The following is a 25,134-nucleotide window of genomic DNA, read 5'->3' on the forward strand; positions in this document are numbered from 1 at the left end:
GTAAATTCTATGATTACAGTTTGTGCAAACTCCAAATCATCTGCCAACTTGTCGACTGATCTGTGAATGCTGACTTTGTCTGTCTGATCTCCAAGGTCTGCTTCTGCTGTCAGTGTGGTATCTTTGTCGTGTGCTTGTTGTCTATTTGAAATCAGCCTTGACCCCGCCTTGAAAGGAACAATCAATCTCAAACTGTTGGCCAATATAACTCTAAAGTGCAATAAAAGAAACCCCATGCACGTCTGGCCTCTGTGGGCCTCATCAGTAAAAGGGGAGAACACTTGAATTGTATGACATATTGAGGTCAGGATCAAAGTCTGGGCATGCTCATACCACTTTCAGAAGCGACTCAGATAGCTCCAAAGGGATGGGTAGATGTGCTTAACTCAAACTGAACCACTCATAATACCTGTGGGTGCATTACATTAAATCAGTTTTATAAAATCTTCCCATTGCAAACAGTCCTTCTTTCGCTCTTGTTTGCGGTCTGATCCCTGAATGGCGACATCTGCTTTCCAATTCTTAATCCTGCCTGTGCTGAACAGTTGCTTACCTACTTGTATCTGTCTAATTCCTTGTGCTGCTTCATCCTTTAGAATGTAATGTTGAACTCAGATCCCTGTATCTGCTATATCAGCCAGTATATGCAATTTTATCCATGATGCATGCTTTTTCTGTCCATTTTTTTAGTACCTCCCTGTCCTGCCTCAGGTCCAATCCTTCGTTTTTCTGATCAATCTCTGCTTTATATAAGAACTATTTCCTGATTCTTTCATGAATATTCTAATTTATGACCCCTGTTTGTGATTTCAACCCTCACTATCTGTATATGATATGTAATTGTTATTGCCTACACAGCTGTCTAATCCCAACTGTGCCTTCCCATCTCCCCTGCCATTATGTGATGTCTAATCCTTGAACATTGTTTACACAATCTAATCACTTAATCAGCAGACCTTTCTCTATTCCCTATAGTCGTAGTTCAGTCTTTGATTCCTGTATCTGCTCTGTAATCTCAGTTTCACGTATATGCACTCTAATACCAAATTCCTATATGTGTTGGCAGTCCCTGAGTGATGTGATCCGTAACTCATGCGTGTTCTGTTTAATCCTGCATTTGTGTATCTGCCAGCTAATTGTTGAACCATCTGTGTTCTATCTGTTCTCTGTACATACTGCCAATGCTGTATTCCCCAGCCCCTGCATCTGCTACCTAATCTTTTTCCTATATTTTTTAATCTCTGGATGAACAATCTAATCAGTAAATCCAGTATGTTCTTGCATCTCTGATATCTTCTTAAACAATCTAATTAAAGATTACCATATGTAAGCCTAATCTCTGAGCCCATGCATCTTATAATTTGGTATTTTTCCTTCTACAGAGAAAGCTGTAACCGGGGCTGGCGCCTGCTCAGCATCTTGAGTGGTTACTTCCTCCCTTCTGCCACCTTACTGCCTTATGTGACCAAGTACTTGCAGGAGGTGTGTTCAAAAGCAGACAGCAGCTACCAAGGTAAAATATTCCAGCAGGACATTGCCACTGTCTCCTTCATGTTCACACCAGGGTCCACCTACCTTCTACATCATCACTTTCCACCCTGCTCTCCCTTCTCTCTGTTGCCTCCAACCAGCGCACCTGGATGACACATTGTCTTCTGTCATGTCCATTCTCCAGGTGTAAAGGCAGTTGCATCTTTCTCTCCACATCTGATTCACGTTCTGTTGCTTGCCTCTGTCATTCTCTTTGACATGCTGTTTGATTCGTTGTTAGTGCCAGGGCATATCCAGCCTTTGGGTTCCAGCTACACAAATGGTGAGTTATTCACTCTATGACTCTTCTGCTAGTAGTCATAAGCTTCCTTCCTTTAGTCTGGAGGTAGAATGGCGGAATGTACCATACAAAATAATTCCACAGTTGAGTTGGGAGCCACACTTTCTTTAAGAGCTCCTCTCCATTTTTGTCTCTTTTCCTGACACAGATGTCGCCAGGACCTGCCAAGATCACCTCAGACACACCATGCTATACAGGGGTCGCCGGCACTTTCCATTCAATGTGGAAATGGAAGCTCTCTTGGTAATGTCTTGGGAAGATAAAGGATTTATGGATGAGTCTCAGTCTTTGATACATTCAGCCTTTATTGTGTTTATACTCATTACTTCAGTGCGTCCATGGTTCATGTCTCTCCAGTTGTAGTGCTGTCCTTTCAGTGCTTGAGTGCTCTGTTGTCAGTATTGTTTGCAGTCTGTGCGACCGATTTGCCAGTGCTAAATGTTGGTGATATATACTTCTGTCCTCAGATTTCTCATGTATGAAATATACCCAAGTGCAGATTTATATTCACACATTTTACTTGCTCCAGACTCCGTGCCAAAGCAGCTCCATGTAGCTGATCTACTATATGATACCACAGTACATGACACATGCTTCTCATACTACTCGGCTACCCTAGTGTCGTTTCCTTTGTTCTTTTTCCCGAAAGCCACAGATACCAGGATCCTGAGTGGAAGTTTGCCTCATTTATTTTTCTGACAAATAAACATTTGAGCTATGCTTTCTGTTTCCATACTTTAAAGACAGGCTTTTCGAAGTAAAAGCCCTTCTATAAGTTACCTGTCCATGCTCCATAGTTGAAGGTTTTTTTATCAATATAGAAAAAAGTCTCTGTGATGCCATTTTATCATATCCAATTTGTAGAAGCTGGGCCAGATACAATGCACCACAGGGGAGTGTCTTCTATTGCCTCCCAAGCGGATACTTTCCATTTGTGAAAACGGTAGTTCTGTCCCATCCATTGAAGAGGCTCATGTTGATAATTTTTTTGCACCCCTCACAGCTCTTGACAATATTAATTTTTCTAATGCCTCAAATTAGGTTGCAGATGATATCCCTTCATTTGATCCTATGTACCCATTGGGATCTATTATCCTATGAACCATCCTCAGTGGAATATAGATTAAAACTTTTGGGAGAAGAACCATTCAGATTTCAGTGACCTAAGATTCCTAACATGAGTCTAATTGGTTGGGGATCCCACCTTTTGCATCAGGAGAAAGATTAGCATTCATAATGCTGGAAATTGAGCAGAAATAGCTGGATGTTGTACCATCTAGTGGATGTTGTGGTCCAATTCTTAATGCACACTACCACTGCGTCTGTAATATATAGCATGATTAATGGTGTCAGCTTCAGTGACTTAGAAGAGCACCAGTGTAAACCTGCTTGTGAATATTGTCTCATAATTGCTCTGTGTCAGGAACAGACAACAGCTGTGAGAAATGCTCAGTACCATGAAGGTGAATGCTCAAGAGATGGAGTTACATTAGTAGGTCGTTTTTTTCCAAGCTTTTGGTTTGGTGGGGTCTCTTGTTTGTTACTCAAGAGCAAAGAAGGTATCAGACATTTTCTAAGAGCATTTCTTTGGAAAGCTTTAGACTGGAGATTTCGCTTCTTTATTACCATGCTTCTTGTTCCCCAAGCTGAAGAAATTGAGACACCATCAATCAGGCACCGTCCTTATTGCACCATGGTTGGCTATAATTATGTTGTACATGGGCCTGCATGAGCTCATTCTTTGTATCCACAACCCACATTTATGACTCTCTTTGGTGTCCTTGTTGCATCATAAGATGAGGTTATTCTCTTTTGCAAGTTCAAAACTTGCTGTCCCTGTATGGTGGGCGAGAAGATGAAGTTCAAGAACTGGAACCTCTCTGATCAGGCAGTGGATGATGTTTTGACTGCCAAGGGTAGAAGCCTAATGCATAATAAAACATTCTGAATGATGTGAGTCTATTCATGTAGATCGTATTACTTGTGTTCTGGGATGCTCTTGTTTTTGTTGTCTTTTTTTGCCCAAAAAACCCAAATGAGGTGAGTGGCAAATGGACATCTGGCACTATTCTTTGCCTTTAGGAGATCGACTGGGAAGGACTGCTTTTGGTTTTTGGCATAGGGGTGAACTGTTCCAATTTGTATATATTAAGAAAACAGTGATGGTAGGAAGTGACCAAACCTCTTAATATATTTTGTCTCTTCAAAAAATAAACACTTCTTTTCCTGTGCATTATATTTGCCATCTGGGACAGCTGCTCTGCGCAGAAGTAGTGTAAAGCAGATGGCACTGCTGCAGTACTGCCTTCTGAAGTACTACCTGAGTCAAGATGGCACTAATGGGGCTTGCAAGGCTGTGGATATTCAGAAGCTGGCATGTGGATTGGACAGGCCACCATTCTACTCAGACTGTATAGAGATTCCTAGCATTTTATGAATTAATTGGATTTCTATCCACCTCGCTTCTCATTTAAGTAGGGAAGTAGATGAAACTTTGTTCTGCATTGTAGGATTTCTTTGATAGTCATAGACGTTAGCTGATTCCCCAGTGCATGTGTGGACCTTGGATCACTTTCCATAGATATATTACCCCTTGAAATGTCACACAGTGTTTTTTTTTTTTTTTTTTTAATATTTCTATTGGAGTTTTGTAGTTTGACATCAGCCACAACATTATACAACATTGTTAGAATTATGTCAGTTTATGTATACATAGTTTGTCATATTCCTAAATGCATTTAGCCGGATTCGCTATTTCCGAATAGTTCTAGTTTACCCAACCTTTGGTCCTCGTGTTCTGTGGCAGTACAAGTAACCTTCACTAGGTTTATCCATTACCTTATCTCATGCCCCGGAGGGGACCCTTTTTGCTATCCGGACCAAACCCATGTCTGTTCAAACCACACCTTTTAGGGATATACACAATATTTTCATAAAATATAACTTTACCAAGTAATTAACCGTGTCCTCATACTGTGTGACCTCCTACTATTCTACAACAATATCTGGGTAATAGTAATCCTTCTGTCGCTGCTGGCATTGTAGCCCCAGGTTGTATCCGGGAGGCTCAGCAGCCTCCAGTGTATCCTCGTGTTATAAATGATACAATCCTATCCCGGGCCCTCTTCAGCGCCAGACTCTGTATGGGTGTCAAAAGGGAGGTCAATTGCCTCCCACTCTTCCATGATCTCTGCCCAGAGATGTGCTATAGGTTGGCGTCTTACCCCCTGTGATTCCTCTCTCCTTAAAGTACTCTCCTCCACCCTGGCCCAGTGTGTGACTTGGTGTACCCATGTGGTAAGTCAGGGTCCCTCTGGCGTTTTCCAGGTTAATGCTATCCTACGCCGCGCTAGTACCAGGACCAGGTATATGAACCTGTTCCCCGCTTTTCTGGGACGGTTTCTTACCAGGAGACCTAATAGGCAGACCTCTAGGGTCACTGGCAGTGAGCTATTTAGGGTGAGATTAAGGCGCACAACCACCCCAGCCCAATAGCTTCCCAGGTTAGGGCACCCGCACATGGAAGTCTGCATCCTGAGCCCGGCACCTAGGGCAGACCTGTAGTCCCCCACCATATCTGGAATGGAGCCTCTTTGGTGTAAGGAATGTCCAGTGTAGCAGATTGAACTAGATGAGCTTAAGGTGAGTGTTTCGTAAAACATGAGATGTAGACACGACTACTCGGCCCCACTCCACCTCAGTCAGTTCCCTGCCCGCATCTGCCTCCCATCTAGCCTTCAGAGTGTGTAATGGCTTGCTCACCATTTCAGTTAGCGCCCTATACAGCCAGATCACCAAATGGGATCCTCCACCCATCTGGAACATCGTCTGGAACACTGAATGCAGGGATGGCTCCTCTGAAATCTCCTCCTATAAATCTCGGACTGTTCGGGACACCGCCTCATATCTCAAGAACTGACCTCTCAGGAGTTCTGTTCGATCCAGTATATCCACAAAAGATGGCCACGTATCCTGGGAATAACAGTTGCCCCCGGTAATCAAACCCGCCTCTGTCCAGGGGGACATCTGTCTCTCAGTGAAGCATCATGGTGGTTCACCAAGTGGAAGGCCCACTAATGGGATTCGAGGTGCGTAGGGCGTCTGGGCCCCAGTGCGCTTAAGTGCTCTTCGCCAGGCCCTATATGCTGCATTCACAAGGACCCCATCCCATCGGGGCAGGAGTCTCTGCCGGAATAATCCAGCCATTAGCTTGTCTGCGCGCTATCCAGTCGCCTCCCAATACACTTCGGACAACCCATGGGCATTGATCCACCAGGGCAGCCACTGCAGTTGTGCCGCCACATAGTAAAGTTGAAAGTCTGGGACCCCCAGCCCCTCTACCTCCGGGCAGAGGGTGGACAATGCAACCCTTTGGCACCCTCCATTCCATATCAGGTCTCTGAGGAGGATGTCTAATGCCTTAAACCAGTGTACTGGAACAGTTACCGGCAAGTTAACAAAGAAATAAAGAAGCCGGGTTAGCATAATCATTTTAGACAATGAAATGCGCGCCATAAAGGGCAAGTTGAGGGAACGCAAGAAACTAACCCCAGATCGAAGGGACCGTATTGCTTTGCCCAGATTGCTGTCCCGTAAATCAATTAGGTCGTGGTATATTTGGATCCCGAGATATTTGAATGTGTTAGAAGCCCACTTGACATCTGTCGGGCAAGTGATGGGGGGCACTGCCTGCAACCATCGGGAAAACATACGTCTTCCCTCTGTTAAGGCATAACCCTGAGTAAGTCCCAAAGCTCTCTAGTGTCCCAAGTGCCCAGGGCAAATCCCTCTTCCCATCTCTTAGGTAAATCAGCAAGTCATCAGCGTACAGCAATATGATGTGTTCCCTTCCTCCCTGGCATACCCCCCTGCCACGCCCCTCCTGCCTGAACCACTCCGCAAGGGGCTCCACAGCCAATGCAAAAAGCAACAGGGGGAGCGGACACCCCTGCCTGGTGCCTCTACGGATGGCATATACATCTGAGAGCAGCCGTCCGGTTCTAACTCTTGCAGTTTGGGAACTGTATAGTAGCCAGAACCGTTTAAGCCATGCTTCTCTCAGTCCCTGCCGTTGAATCGTAACTTCCAGATAGTCCCATCTCACCGTATCGAAAACCTTTTGCAGGTCTATGGACACTACTACTGCTCCTGAGTGCGTCGGGTGTGGGAAGCTATATAATACTGTGTACAATCTACGGAGATTTTGTGAGGTGTTTCTGGTAGGTATAAACCTGCATTGGTCATCATGGATCAGGTTCTGCATATACGGCAAAAGTCTGGTGGCTAGCACCTTACTCAGAATTTTAAAATCAGTATTGAGCATGGAGAGGGGCCGGAAGTCTTTTACCCCCGCATGCCGATCCTTAGTCTTATGGAGGGGTACCCCAAATGCCTCCCTCAGCGTCACAGGAAGAAAGTCCTGCTCATAGGCTTCCGCATATACTGCAACCAGCCTGGGGGCCAAAATACTTGCTGTCAATTTGTAAAACTCTGGGGGAAGGCCATCCGGCCCAGGAGTCATACCAGTCGCTGGGTCCGAAATGGCCAATTTTACTTCATCTTCCGTCACATCGCCACCCAGCAGTGCAGCGTTCTCCTCACTGAGGGTCTTCAGTTGCAGTCTTGCCAGTAAGTCACCTAATGGGTCCGGCAGAGGAGTCTCCGGGTGGGCATACAGCGCTAAGTAATAATCACAGAACACTGCATTTATACTGAGGGTATCATGGACTAAAGAGCTGTCAGACAGTGTTATCCCAGTGATCGGGGTCCCTGCAGCGTGGGGGCGGACCAACCAGTCCAGAATCCACCCTGCCTTCCTCTTCATGTACCCTGCGCATATATCCCACATAGTCATGACACCTAAGCTACTCGAGAGCCACTGCGTATTCTTCCTGGACTTCCAACAGCTGACGATGAGCCTCATGGCCGTGGCCTTGTGCATTATCTAAGGCGTGCAATCGGTCTTCAAGTTGCATGTGGTCCCCCTCCAATGTTCACCTAATGCCCGTCGTCTGGGCCATACAGTGGCCCCGCACCCTCACTTTAAGGGCTTCCCATTCCATCCCCCTCTGTGTTGCTGTGCCCTGATTACAGGAACAAAACTCCGCCACCATTGCAGCTAGTGCCTCCCTGAAACTGGCAACCTCCAGCGCAGACGGCTGTAAGCGCCATGTCGTGATAGGGGGTCGTGGCTCTGCCACTTGCATATGTAACAGTAGTGGGCTGTGGTCAGAGAATGTGCAGCCTAGTGCCCATATTTATACTTTTTAGCGCCGCATTTGCGTCATTTTTTGATGCAAAAGTGGCGCAATTGCGGCGCTAAAAAGTATAAATATGGGCCTAAGTACTCTGAATGGCTTATCTGTCCACTAATGGGTCCACTGCACACAAACCTATCAATTCTAGTATGTACCTGATGGATATGTGAATAATAAGAATAGTCTTGGTGTTCTGGGTGTTGTGCGCGCCACACATCCCCCAAGGTCCAATTAGACAGCCAAGTGCAGAGCCCCGCAGCATTTCTAATCAACACAGCACCTTGCACCAGCAGGGAAGAGCGGTCTAGATCCATGTCCAGGACCCCATTGAAGTCCCCCCGATGAGGTATGCCCCCCCTTGAAAATCAGCCATGTGTACAGATAGGGTATGGACCTAGGCCACCTGGTTGGAATTAGGGGCATATATCGACCCCAGCACAAGTGGTCAACCATACAGATGCCCTCCCACCAAGACAAACCACGCTTCATCATCTATTACCACTGTCGTTGCTTCTAAGGGTACCCCCTCCCTGATCCAGATCAGTGTACCCTGGGCATAGGCTGAATAGGTGGTGCCAAACAGCTGCCCCCTCCAACGCCGTCAGAGGCGTTCAGCCTATGTCTGTGTGAGGTGCGTTTCCTGCAGCATGGCGATTTGCACTCCACAGCGTTTCAGATATGACAAGATTTTGTGCTGCTTAGCCATTGATCCCAGTCCCCGCACATTCCAGGTAATCACATTAAGTGCATTCAACAGCGCTGGCATTGTGTGGTACTATACCATCTTCTTCGAGGGTCATGACCCCCAGCAGCCCCATTACCCCTGCAACTGGTACTATACCATCTTCTTCGAGGGTCAAGACCCCCAGCAGCCCCATTACCCCTGCGACATTATGCATATCGATAAACATAGTCTCACCAGAGATCACTGAGGACAAAACCATTAAACAAGGTCCCATCTCCGCTCTCAAAGACAGTCCAGAAACGTCTATCCGCCCAAACAGAACACAATAACCATAATTAGTGTCTTGCGATACCGCCCCTACCAGAACGAAGAGGCAAGAGGGAAGGGGGCATCTATTGACCCAGCATTGTCCAGTCCGGCCAATCCTCCTTATGCTTCAAATAGTCTGCCGGATCAGCGGCAGCCCTGGGCAGTTTCATGGAGTCCATTTAAATGATATTGTTCGCGTCACGCGGAGAGATCTTCTGGTGCGCTTGCTCCGGAATCCGAGTCCGACAGGCGAGGATCTGAGTCACGATTTTGGTCTGTTCCAACCCCCTTCCCATCCGAAAGGTCAGGTTCTGTCAAGGAGGCAGCAGCTTGAAGCGCTAGTTTCTTCCTCTTTTCGGACTGGGTGGGTGAGGGTCTGGTGAGCTGGGGCCAGGAGGCCCGGCTCTGGGATCTCCTCCGTCGCTTTCGGCGCTGGGCAGTCGTGGCCGTGTTCTTTTTTTTTTCTTTCCGTTTTGGGGACCCAGTCGTGCCTTATCTATAGCATTCTAGCCAAGCCCACGCTTCTTCGGGATTCTGACAAAAGTGCGCAGTCCCGTCCACCATAAGTTTGAGTCGGGAGAGGAAGAGTAGTGCATACATTATCCCTTCTTCTCTGAGCGCTCTCTTTACCGCAGTGTAGGTGGCTCATTTGGCCTGCACAGCTGCTGTAAAGACTGGGAAGAGACTTGCTTGTCCCCCTTCCACCTTGAAAGGCCCAGCCACACGGGCCCTCTGCAACAGCAGGTCTCGGTCACAATAGTGAAGAAGTTTGGCCACAACAGGTCAAAGCAGCCTACTGGGTTGTGGTCTTTGCGCTGGTACACAATGTGCCCTCTCCAGGGCAAAGAAGGGCATAAGGTTATGGCCGTCCATAAGAGCTCCCAGCCATGATTCAAGGAATTCCACCATGTTACTCCCCTCTATTCCTTCCGGCAGTCCGACAATGCGGATATTGTTGTGGTGGTTGCGGCCTTCTGCATCCTCTGCCGTCATTCCAATCGATCCATTCTATGAACTAAATGTGATACTTAGAGCTGCAGTGCTTGGTGGGACGACTGGAGGGTCGTTACCGCGGATTCCACTTCCCGGACTTTATCAGACAATTTCTGGTGATCCGTACGAAGTAACCCCAACTCGGCCGCTACCTTGCCAATATTGCGCTGCAGGATGAGGTTGGAGTCTTCAATGGCCCCCAATATTTTGTTTAGAGTGTCGCTCATCTCCTCCGGTCCAGTGGGGACAGTCACCTTGGGCATCTGATCAGATAAGGCCAGGGGCAGTTGTCCCGCAGTGCCCTGTGATTTGGGCTTCGTTTTCCCCATGGCGAGCCCTTCTAGGGCTAGGCTGGGATGTGCGACGTGCCTCTGTCACTAGTGCTATAGTAGTGCTACTTCTGGGCCTGCACACAAACTCCACGGATCACTTTTAGTCAGTTCTGTGGCCAGGGTATCTACACAGTTCTACTTCCGCACTGTCCCGAAGGTTGGGTTAGTCTCTTCCTTCTTGTGTCGGGGTAATTCCACTGTGAATCTCCTTCCGCAGTGGGCAGGAAAGGAGCTAGGCCACTCCGTCTCACTGCTCCCCTCAACTCCAACAGCCCCGCCGTGCCAGGCGTCGTACCCCAGTGTCCCGGGGGGAATCGCACAGTCCTCGCGGGAGTCCTCTGCTCTTTCCGCTTCCGGTGTCCCGCCCTGCCATCAGGCTCAGCACCACCTGCCGATCTGCCAGCAACCCCTCACCTGTGGGGCCGTGCCTCCTTCCTCCAGTCCCCCCTTACGCTAGTGCCAATATGCGGTTCTCTTGGTCTGAGGCCCCGGGTCTCGCTGTCAGCGCTCCACGCCTCTACTGTGTGGATACTAGACCTCTCGGGCCTGGGTCCTCTGTCTCACCTCCTGTGGCGCCCGCTCCGTTCTTCTGTAGATGGTGGTGGAATGGGGGTTCCCGGCCTATGCTGCGCCAGTGCCGGGGCTCATCGCTCCCGGCTCTGGATCTCTTCTTTTAAGGGGGACGGGAGGCCCACGCCGCTCACCGGTTCCAGACCCAGCAAGGCCATGCCACTCGTGTGTCCCGGCTGCTCTGCAAGGAGCGCCGGGTCGATGGGCTCCCCACTCTGGGCGCCAATTTCAGGATGTTTGCGGCGGGCCAGTGCTGAGCAAGAAGATTGCGAGTCCTCCATGTTGGATCGCGTAGCCATGCCCCCAAAACGTCACACAGAGTGTTAATGTTCATATGTCCTTATGATAAGCAGAAATCTGTAACAGCCTATCTGAAGCTAGATTTTTTCCTGGAAATAAACTGATAAAATTGTATGAAAATGTAGGAAAACATGCAGTCTGATAGACTTACATTGACAGGTGAGAAAAAGTGTCCTGTCTCTTCAAGACTCCAAGAGCTTCCCCTACCCATGATGCACTCTTCTGGCATTTGCCTCTAAGTGTCATTTCGACTCTCCTGAGGGGAACCCAGAGGGAAATCTGTGAGAGCATGCAAACTTTTATTGGTGCTCTTCCAAAGCATCAACAGCAAGATTTCACAGGCACGCTGCATGAAAATGAGCTGGTCTCTAACAAGATCATAAGTTCAGCAGTTGATTTGGTGGAATTGGCTGCTACAGTCTATGGTCATGGAATATTTGCAGGTCCTCGTGGCTTCACATTACCACCTTGAAGCCGGAGACGCAGCTGAAAAAAATTAACCTTCCGTTTGCTAAAGACGAAAAATAAGGCAGAAAACTCTAAAAGCGATAGGCCTTGAAGAACAGAAAAAGGTTTTGTGATAATAATTCAGAGCAAAAGATCGGAGGTATTTCCAGTGCAGGGTTCAATCTCCGAGCTGGCCTTTGCATTCTCAACAACAGCAGTGTCCTCAAGGGCAAAGGTTCCCTTACCAGAGGAGGTAGATGAAGTCCAAATCATCATCATCAACAAAAGCTTCCATTTCTATAAGAAAGGATTCCTCTGGGACCAACAGTGACAATCTCATACCCTTCCTCGGTTTCCCACTCCAGTGGGGGAGAGCTGTAGCCTTTCATCGGCAGAATGTACTACATATACTAGAGCAAATTACTACTAAATATTACATGCCGTTGATACTATTTACATTTGAAGTCCATTCCACCACAAGTTCCTCCAATATCAACCTTGAAGTATCAGATACCCATCCTCTGGAAAGAAGCATCAGTCTTGTTGAGGAAACATGCGTTCAGGCCAGTTCAGATGCATAGAAAGCCCAAGGAGTTTACTTCAGGTGTTTCCTGGTTCGGAAAAAAAGGCCCATGAAGGGGAACCTAAGGTTCACAAACAAGTTTGTCACGAAATAAAAGTTCCGATGCTTGCCTTGAAATAGATTAGTCTGCATCTGCTGTACAATGGAAAGGATTTGCACAACAGATCTGCAAGATGCATATTTGTATATGCCAGTATCGAAGCATCACAAAATATGTCTCTGATTGATTTTAGGTAAAATTAATTATCAGTACACAGTTCTGTCCTTCAAACTCAAGCCTCTGTCTGGCACATCTTAAGAACGTTCGGCAGTCGCAGCAGCTCACCTGAAAAGAAAAGGAATTTTGATCATTCCTTACCTGGGCGATTAGCTACTAAAGACTCAGTCAGGGAAAGGTGATGCAGGATTTTTTAACAAATTTGAAGCTTCTACACAGGATGCATCTTCACATCAACCATCAAAAATCGAGGTCAGCAAAGGTTCAGAGTCTATCTCATTTGGGAGTAATGTGACACACCATATCCAAAAGAGTGTTTGATTCAGAGGAGAGAGTGCCTTCTGTCTGGGACAAATGTCATATCCTGAAGAGAACCTCAATCTAACAGCCAGAGAAATCACCTCTCTTTGAGGCTCTATGGCACCCCGTATTTACTATGTCCTGGGTGCACTTTATACCTCTGCAGCATGGCCTGGAGGACCGTATGAAGCTGAACAAGTGGGAAGACAAACTGATCTCAATTCTCAACAGCAAGATCATCTCTAGATTGGTATTTCAAAACAGAAATATGTGCTAAAAGGAGTTTTCTTTCATAAGGCGCCACTGTCGTGGGTCATAGTGACGTATGATTCCATGTCAAGAATTGGAGCCCATTTTACAGCTTTTGATGGTTCGGGGACAGTGGATAGTGAAGGAAGTCCTGTACCACATAAATGATCTTGAACTAAGTGTAGTCCATCTGTCCCTAAAGGTTTTGTGCATTACCTAGGCAGACCAGGAAGCACAAGGTCGAGACCATGAAAGCATAGACAATCTTGTACTGGGCCATTGTGAGGGAACTGATATAGCATCAGGGCACATTTCAGGGACAATGAATCAGCAAACATACTTTTTGTTGTTTATTTGAAGAGTCAACTGCATCTTCGAAGCGTGGGGAACACCTTCTATAGACCTTCCCAGTGGCAAAATGCAGAGACTTTGCATCCTTTCTACCAGAACCGGGGTCTCTTGGAAATGTCCTTTAGATCAGTTGCTTACAGTTATTTCTTTACATGTTTTCCACAGTTTCTCTCATCCCTCAACTAATACTGAAACTGCAGAGATATCCAGTGAAAATTATATTAATAGCATCAGTGTGCCGAGGCCATGAAAGCCAGATCTGCTGGCCACACTTTTGGGGTAAATTGAACACCCGACCTGTAAAGTATTGAATTTGGCAGCACGGCTCCTAAATTGCTGACATCTGCAAAGCAGCAACATGGATATCAATCTACACACTCTAAAGACCTTATTGTTTAGATTTAGACATGAAGATTAATGCTAGAATGGGCTCAGAAACCATGAGAAATCTTTTGAAATAGAGAAACTCTGTTTGTCAAACTATGCTGTGAACATTTAGGACTGTTGTCTTTTCTGTTTCTTTGTGCTGTCCAAAAGCCACCTTCTGGTGGATAATACTAGCATGCTCCTCTAGTCTAACATTTATGACAACTAGTGAAGATCCTCCAAAGCATAAGGAAAGGTTACTTACTTAAACAACCCACAACCTCGCTAGCTGGGTAGAACTAGACATCAGAAAACAAATATGAAAGAAAATCTGTCGCCTGTTTCGCAGTAAATAAAACTGTCTCTGTGAGGTGGCTGCCAGTGGAGTGCATCATGGGTAGGGGAAGCTCCTGGAGTCTTAGAGACAGGACGTGTTTTCTCACCTTTCAGTGCAAGCCTATGAGGTTGCATTTTTCATACAGCATCTCCCCTCAGATGTTGCAATGCAGGCCTGAAACAGTTCTTTAGGAGTTCACCAGTTCATTTCCAGGATAAAGTAGCCTCAGATTGTCTGTTATAGGATATACTCATAGTAAGGGTAGATAAACACTGACATTCTGTGTGACATGTCAGTGGACAATACATCTACAGAAAATGCTCTGGGGAATTATTCTAACACTTAGGACTTCAATGAAGATTCCTTTGATGAGGAATTGGAACTACACATACAATTATAGATGGGTAAAAGTGAATTACAAGTGTGTTTTTAACTGAGGGGTTCAGAGTGGCATCGAATGCACAAGAGCAAAGCTTGAGCTCTCTAGGATGTCACTCAGAACCCTGAGGCAAAAAACATCCCTTCAATTCACTTTTTACCAGCTTATAATTTTATGTTGTGTATAGTCCCAAAATCCTCACCCCTACTTTCAACTGCTCCACAACACCAGAGGTCGAACAGGGAGCCATATATAACATTGCCTCTCCACCCTGTCCTAAATGTGAAAAAAATACCTGGTCTCCTGCCACCCACCCCAACACTGTCTGTGCCTTCCCTTCCTTCTAGCGTAGAAGCTGTGCTTGTGCTTTCCAGCACTGCTCTCACATGCTCTGTGAGAGCTCTACCAGAGCATCCTGGAATTCCTTTATGATTTATCATGTATGATGATATACAAAAAATAAATAAAATCAATAAATCAAGTACATTCCTATAGTTTCTAGGCCACAGCCTAACAAAATATGATAAAACATGTAAGGCAAGTATGATTAATCATATTATAGAAATAAAAATAAACAGTAAACATATGAAGTAACATATGAAGTAAAATAGACAGTAATGGGGGTAACAACTGTATTGATAAAGTGAATGTGGTCACTCCATGTTCCCGGTCAGCACATCTGGTTTACATGGGGGACATGCCATTGTTGAACTTGGTTTGTAAATGGACACTGTAGGAAGCTGGCCTTGTGTGTGGTGAGCACCTATGGTGTTATCACCTTATGCCAGGTCCAGGTATCCCCTGTTAGCGAGGTGTAGACAGTGTCTAGGAAGCCAGGTCTCTCTAGAGGTAGCTGTGGATGAGCAGCCAGGACTTATCCAGGAGACGTGCAAAGCTTATAGAATACCACTACAGTCACACAGCACTTGCACACTTGAAAGAACCACACAGTGTTACAAAATAAAGGTGCTTTCGTATGGTATCACAAATACTAAAATACTGTATAGGCGATACTCCACTAGGAGATGAGTAAACACACTAATATATACACATTAGAAGTCAGGAATTGGCATAGAAAGTGGTACAAAACTGTGAAATAGCAGAAAATAATGGAGACCCTAGGGGGAACCATATACTAAGTAAGTGGAATGTGAAAGTCCCCCACCCAAGGAAGTGGAAACAGTAGAGGGGAGCTGGAGGAACTAGGATGCCCAAAAGGTAAGTACCAGGGTGCCCCCAGTGACCAAGAGAGAGGAGGTAAGTACCTGGTTTTTCCCAAGCCCACAGGAGAACTTTGGAAAGGGTTGTGCAAGACCCAGGCAAGAAGAGAAGAGTACCTGCAAAAGAAGGGGACCAAATCCATTTTAAGCTGGAGTGTCCGGTTATGGCAGGAGCCACTACCCACCCTTCTGGAAATGCAGGATAATGTCAATAGTGGAGACAAGGAGTCAGCGGTGCAGCAACGGAGCAGAAAGAAGAGTTGCAGTCAGTCAGTGGTGTTAATAAACCACCAACAAGCCTTGGCAAAGGCAAGAATTGCAGACCAGCAAGGTGTAGGGGGACTCAACCCACGGAGGGGAGTCCCAGGTGACCCTCAGCAGTGAGGAGAGTCAGAAGACGAGGATGCAGCCCCCACAGGAAACTCACAGGCAGCAGGCACAGGAGTCACAGTGAAGGACTCAGCACACCTGGAGAGGCGTTCCACGTCGCTGGAGCAGCAGGCAGGAGACTGTGCTTTGCAGGGAAGAGTGCTGGAGGCTAGGGTTACATGGCGCCTGAAGTTCCCTTTGGGAGCTGCAAGAGTTGCGGTGCACAGGGGTACTGTCCTGCAAGGAGAGACAAGGGCTTACCGTCTCTCAAGTTGGACAGCTCGAAGAGAAGACCAAGGGGGCCACTCCAGACCACCCCCTGTGGTGCAGGATCCATGCATCTCCGGAGGAGAGAAGATCCACGCAGCCGGTCGTCATTGCAGTTGGTGCCTGCGGATGCAGGGGAGTGACTCCTTTCCCCCCAAGAACTAAGACTCCTTCTTACTTCTTGTGCAAGCAGAAGACTCGTCTCCCTCTGAGGGTGCACAGCCGGGGAAATGTTGCAGTTGCTGGAAGGAGCTGGAGAAACAATGTTTCAGAGCAGAGTCACTGCTGTACTTGCAGATTGTCAGTTCCTGGAGGGTCCAGTTGCAGTCCCAGTGGCCAGAAGATGAAGTAAACGATGCAGAGGAGTCCTGCTGGAATCTTGCACATCGAATCTGAAGACCCACTCTGGAGGGAGACCCTAAATAGCCCAGGAAGGGGGATTGGTCTCCTAGCAGGATGACCACCTATCAGAAGGGGGCTGTGACGTCACCTGCCGGACCTAGCCACTCAGATGCTCCCTGGGGCCTCTGCCCACCTTGGATTCAAGATGGCAGAATCAAGTGGCCACCTGGAGGACCTCTGGGCACCACCCCTGGGGTGGTGATGGACAGGGAAGTGGTTACTCCCCTTTCAAATGTTTAGTTTTGCGCCAGAGCAGGGACCGGGGGTCCCAAGACTGGTGCAAACCTGTTTATACAAGGAGAGCACCAAATGTGCCCTTCAAAGCATATCAGTGTCTTGGGGAGGCTACTCCTCCCAAGCCATGTAACACCTATTTCCAAAAGGAGAGGGTGTTGCCTCCCTCTCCCAAAGGAAATCCTTTGTTCTGCCTTCCTCTGCTTGAGCTGGTCAAGCAGCAGTAGGGCAGAAACCTATCTGTGGGGTGGCAGCAGCGCAGACTGCCTGGAAAACCCCAGAAGATTGGTAGGAGCAATGCCAGGGGTCCTCTAAGGAGGCCCCAGAGTGCATGGAATCGTACAACCAATACTGGAAACAGTATTGGGGTGTGAATCCAACATGTTTGATGCCAAACATGCTCAGGTTCAGAGTTACCATTGTGTACCTGGAAACAGGTAGTGACCTGTGTCCAGTACATGGGTAAAATGGCTTCCCCCCACTTAAGAAGTCCAGGAAAATGGAGCTGGAGTTCATAGTGGCACCTCTGCTCATGCAGGGGTTCCCTCACGCAAGGGTACCTGCACCCTGCCTTTTGGGATAGGAGGGCCTGCTATAAGGGTGACTTACAGTGACCTGGTGCAGTCACCTGTAGTGAAAAGGGAGCATGCATCTTTTCACGCAGGCTGCAAAAGCAGGCCTGCAGACACATTTTGCATGGGCTCCCATGGGTAGTGCAATACATGCTGCAGCCAATGGGGAACCCCTGCTGCCCCAATGCCCTGGGTACCTAAGTACCATATAATAGGGACTTACATGGGGGCACCAGTATGCCAATTGTGGGGTGTGCTAAGTCATAAGCAACCACATTTAGAGGGAGAAAGTACAGTTACTGGGGTCCTGGTTAGCAGGATCCCAGTAAACACAGTCAAACACACACTGACAGCAGGCAAAAAGTGGGGGGTAACCATGCCAAAAGGAGGGTACTTTCCTACAGACACTACTTTCAGATTGCTCACTGCAGGTAACACACACACATAAGTTGTGCATCTGTGGAGGAACAGATCTAGACTAGTTGCCAATATGATATTGGTTTAAAAAATGTCAGATTTCATCCTACAGCTGCCTTCTTTCCATCTTTGAAAGGAAACACTTTACTTATCTGGTCCAAAAGTAGTATTATTGTATATTGACATCATAGGGGAGTCTAGCTTAAGTGAAATCTTAAACTATGTATACGGTAAAATACTTGTAATGTAGCTGTAATACAGTTTAGGAGTCTGCGTCACTACAGTAACCAAATTAGGTTCCCTCAGTGATATTCTGGCTGTGGTCTGGCCCAGGTGGTACAATGTTTAGCAGATTACCTCCAAGACCATTCTCTTACTATACAGATTTGGGTGACTGGTTAGTATTCCAGTAAGTTGGGAAACCCAAACCCTTCTCTATCTCTAAAAAGGTTCACTCAGCAATTGGGGTTCCCCCGCCAAATGAAGCTCCACAACATTTTCAGTAAGTCACCCAATACTTCTTTCTCTGTTCTGTTTGGAAAGGCTTGGAATATGTAGAGCTGCCTGGGTACGACAGACATCTTGAATGCCACTATACAGCCAGCCAAGACATAAATACATTTTCCTCTTCCGCAAATGCTTTGGTATCCTTAAGTAGGGCTGGGAAAGTAGTTGCAGGTAACCTTGTAAAAGAGATTATGCAACACGTAAATGCGTAATCCCCTCTATAGATATCATGAAGGTCCCCTTTTGTCTAAGGTCAAAATTGTCCCCTTACATAAAGCTAATGGTTGGGAATTCAGATGTATCATTATTGATCTTATACTCCCACACCAACACATACTGACCTAACACAGTGGACAGAAGTGGAGGAGACGATACTAGGTCCCACAGAGAAAGCATGTTTTCTGCAAAGAGTGTGAATTTATGGTTGGTGCCTCCAAAAGTTAAGATAAAACGGTGACTGAGAGTAACCCTGCCTCTTTCCCACACAAAGAGTGAGAGGGAGTGATGTCACCCAGTCAGCCATAACTCTGGCCTTCGGTTCCTTGTAGCTCACTAAGACCATGTCTGTAAAGGTCCTCCATAATTTGGACCTCCCCTTCAACTCTGCCATAATGGACCATGTCATCCTGTCAAAGACCTTTTCCTTGGCTAGTGCTATCAAATCTGTCTCACTTTTTAGCCTTTTTGACCAGGTAAGCCAACCTATGGATATTTTTAACAGTCTATCACCCTAGTATGAATCTCAACTCAGCCTCGGGAATAAGATTTGGGAGGAGCATTGCAAGTCTCTTTGCCAGGATCTTCATGTACACTATTATGTTCACATTCAATAGAGTAACAGACCTATAAGCTGAACACCTTGAATGGTCTTTCCCCAGTTTGGTGATAGCTACAATTTATCCAGTATTGGATCTTTCATAGATTCACATACTTGAATCATTCCCCGTCGTCGAAGTGGGAGTCCCACACTATCATAGGAAAGCAGTATGCAAGAATCACCATAGGCTATAATGGCAAAAACCATCAATTAAATAGCCTACCTATGTCCTTTTAAAAAAAAAAAAAAACTTGACCTATGATCAACCATAGGCAAGCACCCTCTTGAATACTCTCAAGAATTGCTCTCTCCCTCAGGTTTTCTACCGCACATCGTGTGAACGGAGTCTCCTTGAGCTCTGATCAGTTTTTTTCCCTGTGAAAGCTAGTTTTCTACAGCTAAAAAGTTGGATTCTCCTAAACAAAAGGCTTTTTTTGTTCCTGCAGATCGTGTGGGAAGAAAAGGCTACATGTGAATGATCCTCAGAGAAGACCACCTGTATTGCCTGTATCTTCAACATCATGTGAAGGAGTGTAAGATCTCTCGCACCTTCTCTAAAACATTTAGGGACAGAAAAGGAAGACTACTCATATGACTAAATCCAGCTTTTCAGGTGAGGACAGTGAACCCAGAAAAGGTCAGGATTCTCTGACCAGGAGCATTCTGAGGAGAGCAGAAAAACTCTTAAAACTCACCCTAAAGACCTTTCAGAGGAAAAAAAACCATCTGGTCTCTGCAGGGTCAGCCACTCACGGCCGTCCACTGCATTTCTGAAGAAAAAGGAGACTTATCATCGCACCCTTCTTCTGAGTCGTCGACATCAAGAAAACCATCACTGAAAATGTTGTCAATGACACCACAGTGAACAAAAGTGTTGACAACAGCTACTACATCCACTGTTACTACCATCTCATCAACAAGACCGTCGTTGTCAGTGTCATCGTTGACAACAGCTATTCAGACACCCATTTCCTCAACTAAGGTAGTTGGCTCTAGACTTCCAGAGACAGAGCCTTAACATCGCCACCATTCAGGAAGAAACTCCAGTCGGCAAAGCACTAACAAAGAGGCCGTCAACGAGGTCTCCTCCACCATCTACAACTCAACCATCGACAAACCCACCATCAACAACTCCACAGTCAATGACTCCACCATCAACTAAGCCAACATCAATAAAGCCACTGTCAACAAGAACATCATTGTCAATGCCACCGTCGTCGACAACACCGTCAACAACAGCACCATGCAGGAGAGAACATTGATGTCACAGTACACTATGGCTACCTCTGCCTCAACATCAACTAACTCTCAAACTACTGTTTGGATCACTAAGGTCACGAAAACTACTGTACATCCTGCAGAAACTTCTCCAAGCAAAGTTTCAGCACTGCTGCCCAGCCACCTCTTGGACTGGGAGGAATCGCCCACAGTCCATCAAAACTGCACGTCAAATATCAGGATGACGAAGAGGAGTATGACCAGCAGTACTATGAATCATACTATACCCCTCATAGGAAACACTATGAACCTTATGAATATTCCCAACCAGGAAATAATACTGTGCAGATGCCTATGTCCCTTAGTCAAGATCATCAAGCCATGCTTCAAGACTACAGGCGAAGGTTTCCAGGCTCTACCCCGGACCAGCAATTGCAGCCTCCATCACCCCAGGCCACCTCTCCGGCCACACTGAGAAACATACCTCCTCCTCCAGCAATGCCTAGGCTGGCCCCAGCCTTTACGATAACTGTGCCTCCCAGAGAGGATATCTCCTCGGACGATGAGAGAAAAGAGGGGGAGATCATTTTTCCCCAACATGCTCATAACGAATGGGATGGCCATTTAGCCCCTATGCCATCTCCTCCACCTCCTCACCCAGCAGACTCTTCCCCCTGAGGATATCAGGGGGTTCCAGAATTTGATGGGTAGGGCTGCAACATGTTTTCACCTGCCAAACTCTGTCTCTCAAATGGATTGTTATAGCCAAGACTTTAAAGATCAGGCATGAAAATCTGTAAAAGCCATCCCTGTAATTGACTATACATGGAGCGAGTAGATTAAGATCATAAAAAATTAATCTACAGTACCACCTTGTCTGGATAAAAAATACAAAGCTACAGACAATTCCCCGGCTTGCTTAATTGGCCACCCGAAACCGATTCTGTTGTATCGCAAGCTGCCCAACAGCACGCCAAGAACCCTTCCATGCACATTTCTGCTCCACCAGACAAGGAAGGTAGATGCTTAGACAATGTGGGAAAGAGGATTTCTCTTATGTCAGTGATCACCATCCGTGCAGCTAATACCCCAGCAATTCTAGGGTGCTATGACTGCCAGGTGTGTTGGATGTTAGTAGCCTCATCTACCTCATCCCTGAGGATAAACTACTCAAGTTGAAAAAGATGTAACAGGAGGGCGAACGTACCTCTTCCGAAACCATTGATTGCACCTTAGACATCACCCCCACAGGTTTTCGCAAATTAGCCGGGTCAAAGGTTTTGCAACGTCAAGGCTGGTTGAAGGCTACCTCATTTCGACCAGAGGTGAAATCCAAAACTTTGGACATGGCCTACAATAGCGAAACGTTATTTGGCAAACACATAGATGATGCATTATTAGCTATCAAGATGGACACTGCCAAGTCGCTAGGCACTCTAAAAGATTGCTCTTTCGAGGAGCCAGAGGGAGAGGTTTCTCTTTATTCAGAGGTGGTTACCAGACACAGCACCCACCACAATCGCAATACAGCCCTCCCTGTCATCAGGCCTGTCGTCAACCACCTGCAGCTGCCTATAGCAAACAAGGGGCTTGGAGGAAGCACCCCCCCAGGGCTGCAATACAAGCTGCAAACAATGATCTGAATCGGGCACCAGCTACAATTTCTCCTTCCTCCCATTCCAACCAGGTAGGTGCAAACATTTCAAATTACCTGACCCAATGGAAGGAGGTGACATCGGGGATTAAGATCATTAAAAAATCCAACTACAGTACCACCAGTACCACATCATCTGGATAAAAAATACAAAGCTACAGAGGATCCCCGAGCTTGATTAATTGCCATCTGAAACCGGATTCTGATGTATCCCGAGCTGCCCAACTGCAGCTTGGATATAGTAAGTTATGGTCACACCTTAAGGTTTCTGCAGAGACCTCCAAACCATCCTTTGAAAAGAGCACACCCACCTCATCTTCACTTACTAAGAAAGAAGCATTACAAATGCTTTCTAAGGGTGCAATAGAGAAGGTTCCCCCTCATCATAGAGGATTAGTTTTCTACTCATGATTTTTCCTGGTGAGAAAGAAGTCAGGGAAATGGAGGCCAATTCTGATCTCAGACAATTGAATACATTTCTGCGCAAACAGTCTTTCCGTATGATAACCCTATCAGACCTCCTTCACCTTCTAAACAGCAGAGACTACATGACATCATTGGATCTCTAAGATGCCTACTTCCACATACCCATTCACCCCAGGCATCGCAAATACCTTTGCTTTACCGTTGCCCGTCCCCATTATCAGTTTGAAATTCTCCCTTTGGGGCTGAAGTCACCTCCTCGAATCTTCACAAAGTATCTCTCACCGGTGGTGGCTGTACTTCGAAAACAGGGTTTTCAAGTTTTTCCCTACTTAGGCGATTGGCTGCTGAAAGTGGCAACACTGCATCAAACTTTCCAAGCCACCAGCGCCTGTCTTGCACTGTTTCACAGTCTAGGCCTTACGGTAGACCACCAGATATCATCCACCATACCAACACAAAACCCGATCTTTCTGGGTGCAAATAAAGCCTCTCTTTCAGAAGAAAGACAACAAAGGTTATACAGTCTAGCTCTGAAACTCTCCAAAAGAAAGTTTGTTTCTGTGAGACTTCACAAGTTGCTTCTAGGGACGATTTCTTCAGCAATAAATGTAGTATCTCTAGTGCTAAAAAAGATGAGACCATTGCTGGAGGAGCTACAGAATCAATGGACCCAGTCTCAAGGGTCCTTCGAGGACTTGATCAATGTTGTATCAAGGATGGTAAAGGGATTACAGTGGTGGACTCACATAAACCACATATCTCAAGGGTTGACATTTTTAACCCCAGTTCCAGGCTTCCTCATCACAACGGACACTTCACTGGAGGACTAGGGCGGTCATTTGCAGGATATGTGCATCCAAGGAAAAATTGTCCCACCATCAGAAACGGATGTATATCAATCTCTTGGAATTAAAAGCAATATTCTTCACCCTCCAGGCTTTTCTCAAACACATATCAGGCTCCTCTGTGCTGGTTTGGAAAGATAACACAACCAGTATTTATTACATAAACAAGCAGGGAGGAACACAGTCTCTCTCCCTCTTTTTTAAAAAAGTGCAAGCTCTTTGGGATCAGATCATGATACACAAACTTATCCTGAGGGCAGAACATGTGTCTGGCGTGAACAATACTCAGCAGGACAGAGGACAGTTGCCACGAATGGGAACTAGATCAATAAGAGGCGGACAAAATCTTCTCGCTCTAGGGTAAACTGGTGTTAGATCTCTTTGCAAGAAACAAGAACACCAAATGCCAGTTCAACGTCAGTTGATATCCGCTACCAGGATCATGGGGGAGTGCCCTTTCAATGTGATGGTCAGAGATCTTTGCATAAGCTTTTCCCTCTTCCCATTGCTTCCCAGGATTCTCAGGAAGGTGGAAACAGAGCGCTGCTGACTCATCCTAGTAGCTTCCAGGTGGCCCAGACAGCATTGGTTTACAGAGCTGATTCTATTTGTAACCAATCCTATCTAGCTTCTGAGTAAAAGAACACTTCTGATGAGAAAACAGGGCCAAATCTTACACTCAGAGCCAGCCTCTCTCTAATTGCACATATGGCTCCTGAGTTCTACGAGTTCCGGAACATGAACATCAATCAGGAATGCAGGGTGAAACTGTCCAGAGCACTGGCCAAAAGTATGAACAAGACTTATAAGCTGAAGTGGAAAAGGTTCTGTGCTTTGTGCAACTAAACAATTTGCACCCATATAAGGCCTCTCCTGAATAGATTATACAGTATCTCCTCTCACTAGCCAAGTCTGCCCTTGTCAATGCCTTGGTTAAAGTTCACCTTGCGGCAATTTCAAGATACAGGGGTTTTGCACAAGTTGCTTCTCTCTGTTCCTCCAGACTCATCAAGCCATTTATGAAAGAGTTGTTCAGAACCTTTCCTCCTGTGTCAGCACCTCCCCTGGAGTGGCATCTGAACATCGTTCGCTCTCAATTAATTAAATACCCATTCAAACCAATTCATATGGCTGAACTGAAGTTTCTTACATGTAAGGTCACAACTTTACTTGCTCTCACATCCACCAGAAAAGTCGGTGACATACAGGCCTTCACAATTCAAGAGCCTTTCTTGCATTTCATAGATGAATTTGTCCTTCTCAGAACAAATCCGAGGTACATGCCAAAGGTTCCTTCACATTTTCATCTTAACAAACCTATCATACTGCGAACATTTTTACCAAACCCTTCTACACCAGCTGAAAGAGCTCTGCACACATAGGACATCAAACAATGTCTAAAGTTCTACCTCCACCACAATAAACAGTCTCGCAGAACGGATCAACTAATAGTCTTTTATAGTCAAGGGGGTGAAGAGGCTGCAGTAACAAAGACCACAACAACACGAGGAATCTCAACGACCATTCAGTTTTGCCACACCAAAGTTGGCAGACTACTGACTAGACCTCCTAAAGCACACTCCACTAGAGCAGTGTCTACCTCAGCTACTCTTTCACAGGCATCTTACTGGATAAGATATGGCGAGCTGCAGCATGGAAGACTACTCATTACTTTATGCA

The 25,134-nt window shown here is 46.3% G+C and overlaps 1 protein-coding gene across 1 annotated transcript in view; it reads left to right on the forward strand.

Moving 5' to 3' along the window:
• Nucleotides 1–25,134, forward strand: part of LOC138246014 (unconventional myosin-XVB-like) — a 794,810-nt gene that overhangs the window by 565,575 nt on the left and 204,101 nt on the right. The window contains exons 34-35 of the mRNA XM_069200161.1: nucleotides 1,383–1,513; nucleotides 1,980–2,074. Of these exons, the coding sequence (XP_069056262.1) occupies nucleotides 1,383–1,513; nucleotides 1,980–2,074 (226 nt within the window). The remainder of the gene's footprint in view (nucleotides 1–1,382; nucleotides 1,514–1,979; nucleotides 2,075–25,134) is intronic.

The sequence above is a fragment of the Pleurodeles waltl genome, chromosome 7, assembly GCF_031143425.1.
Source record: "Pleurodeles waltl isolate 20211129_DDA chromosome 7, aPleWal1.hap1.20221129, whole genome shotgun sequence".
NCBI classification, from domain to species: Eukaryota; Metazoa; Chordata; class Amphibia; order Caudata; family Salamandridae; genus Pleurodeles; species Pleurodeles waltl.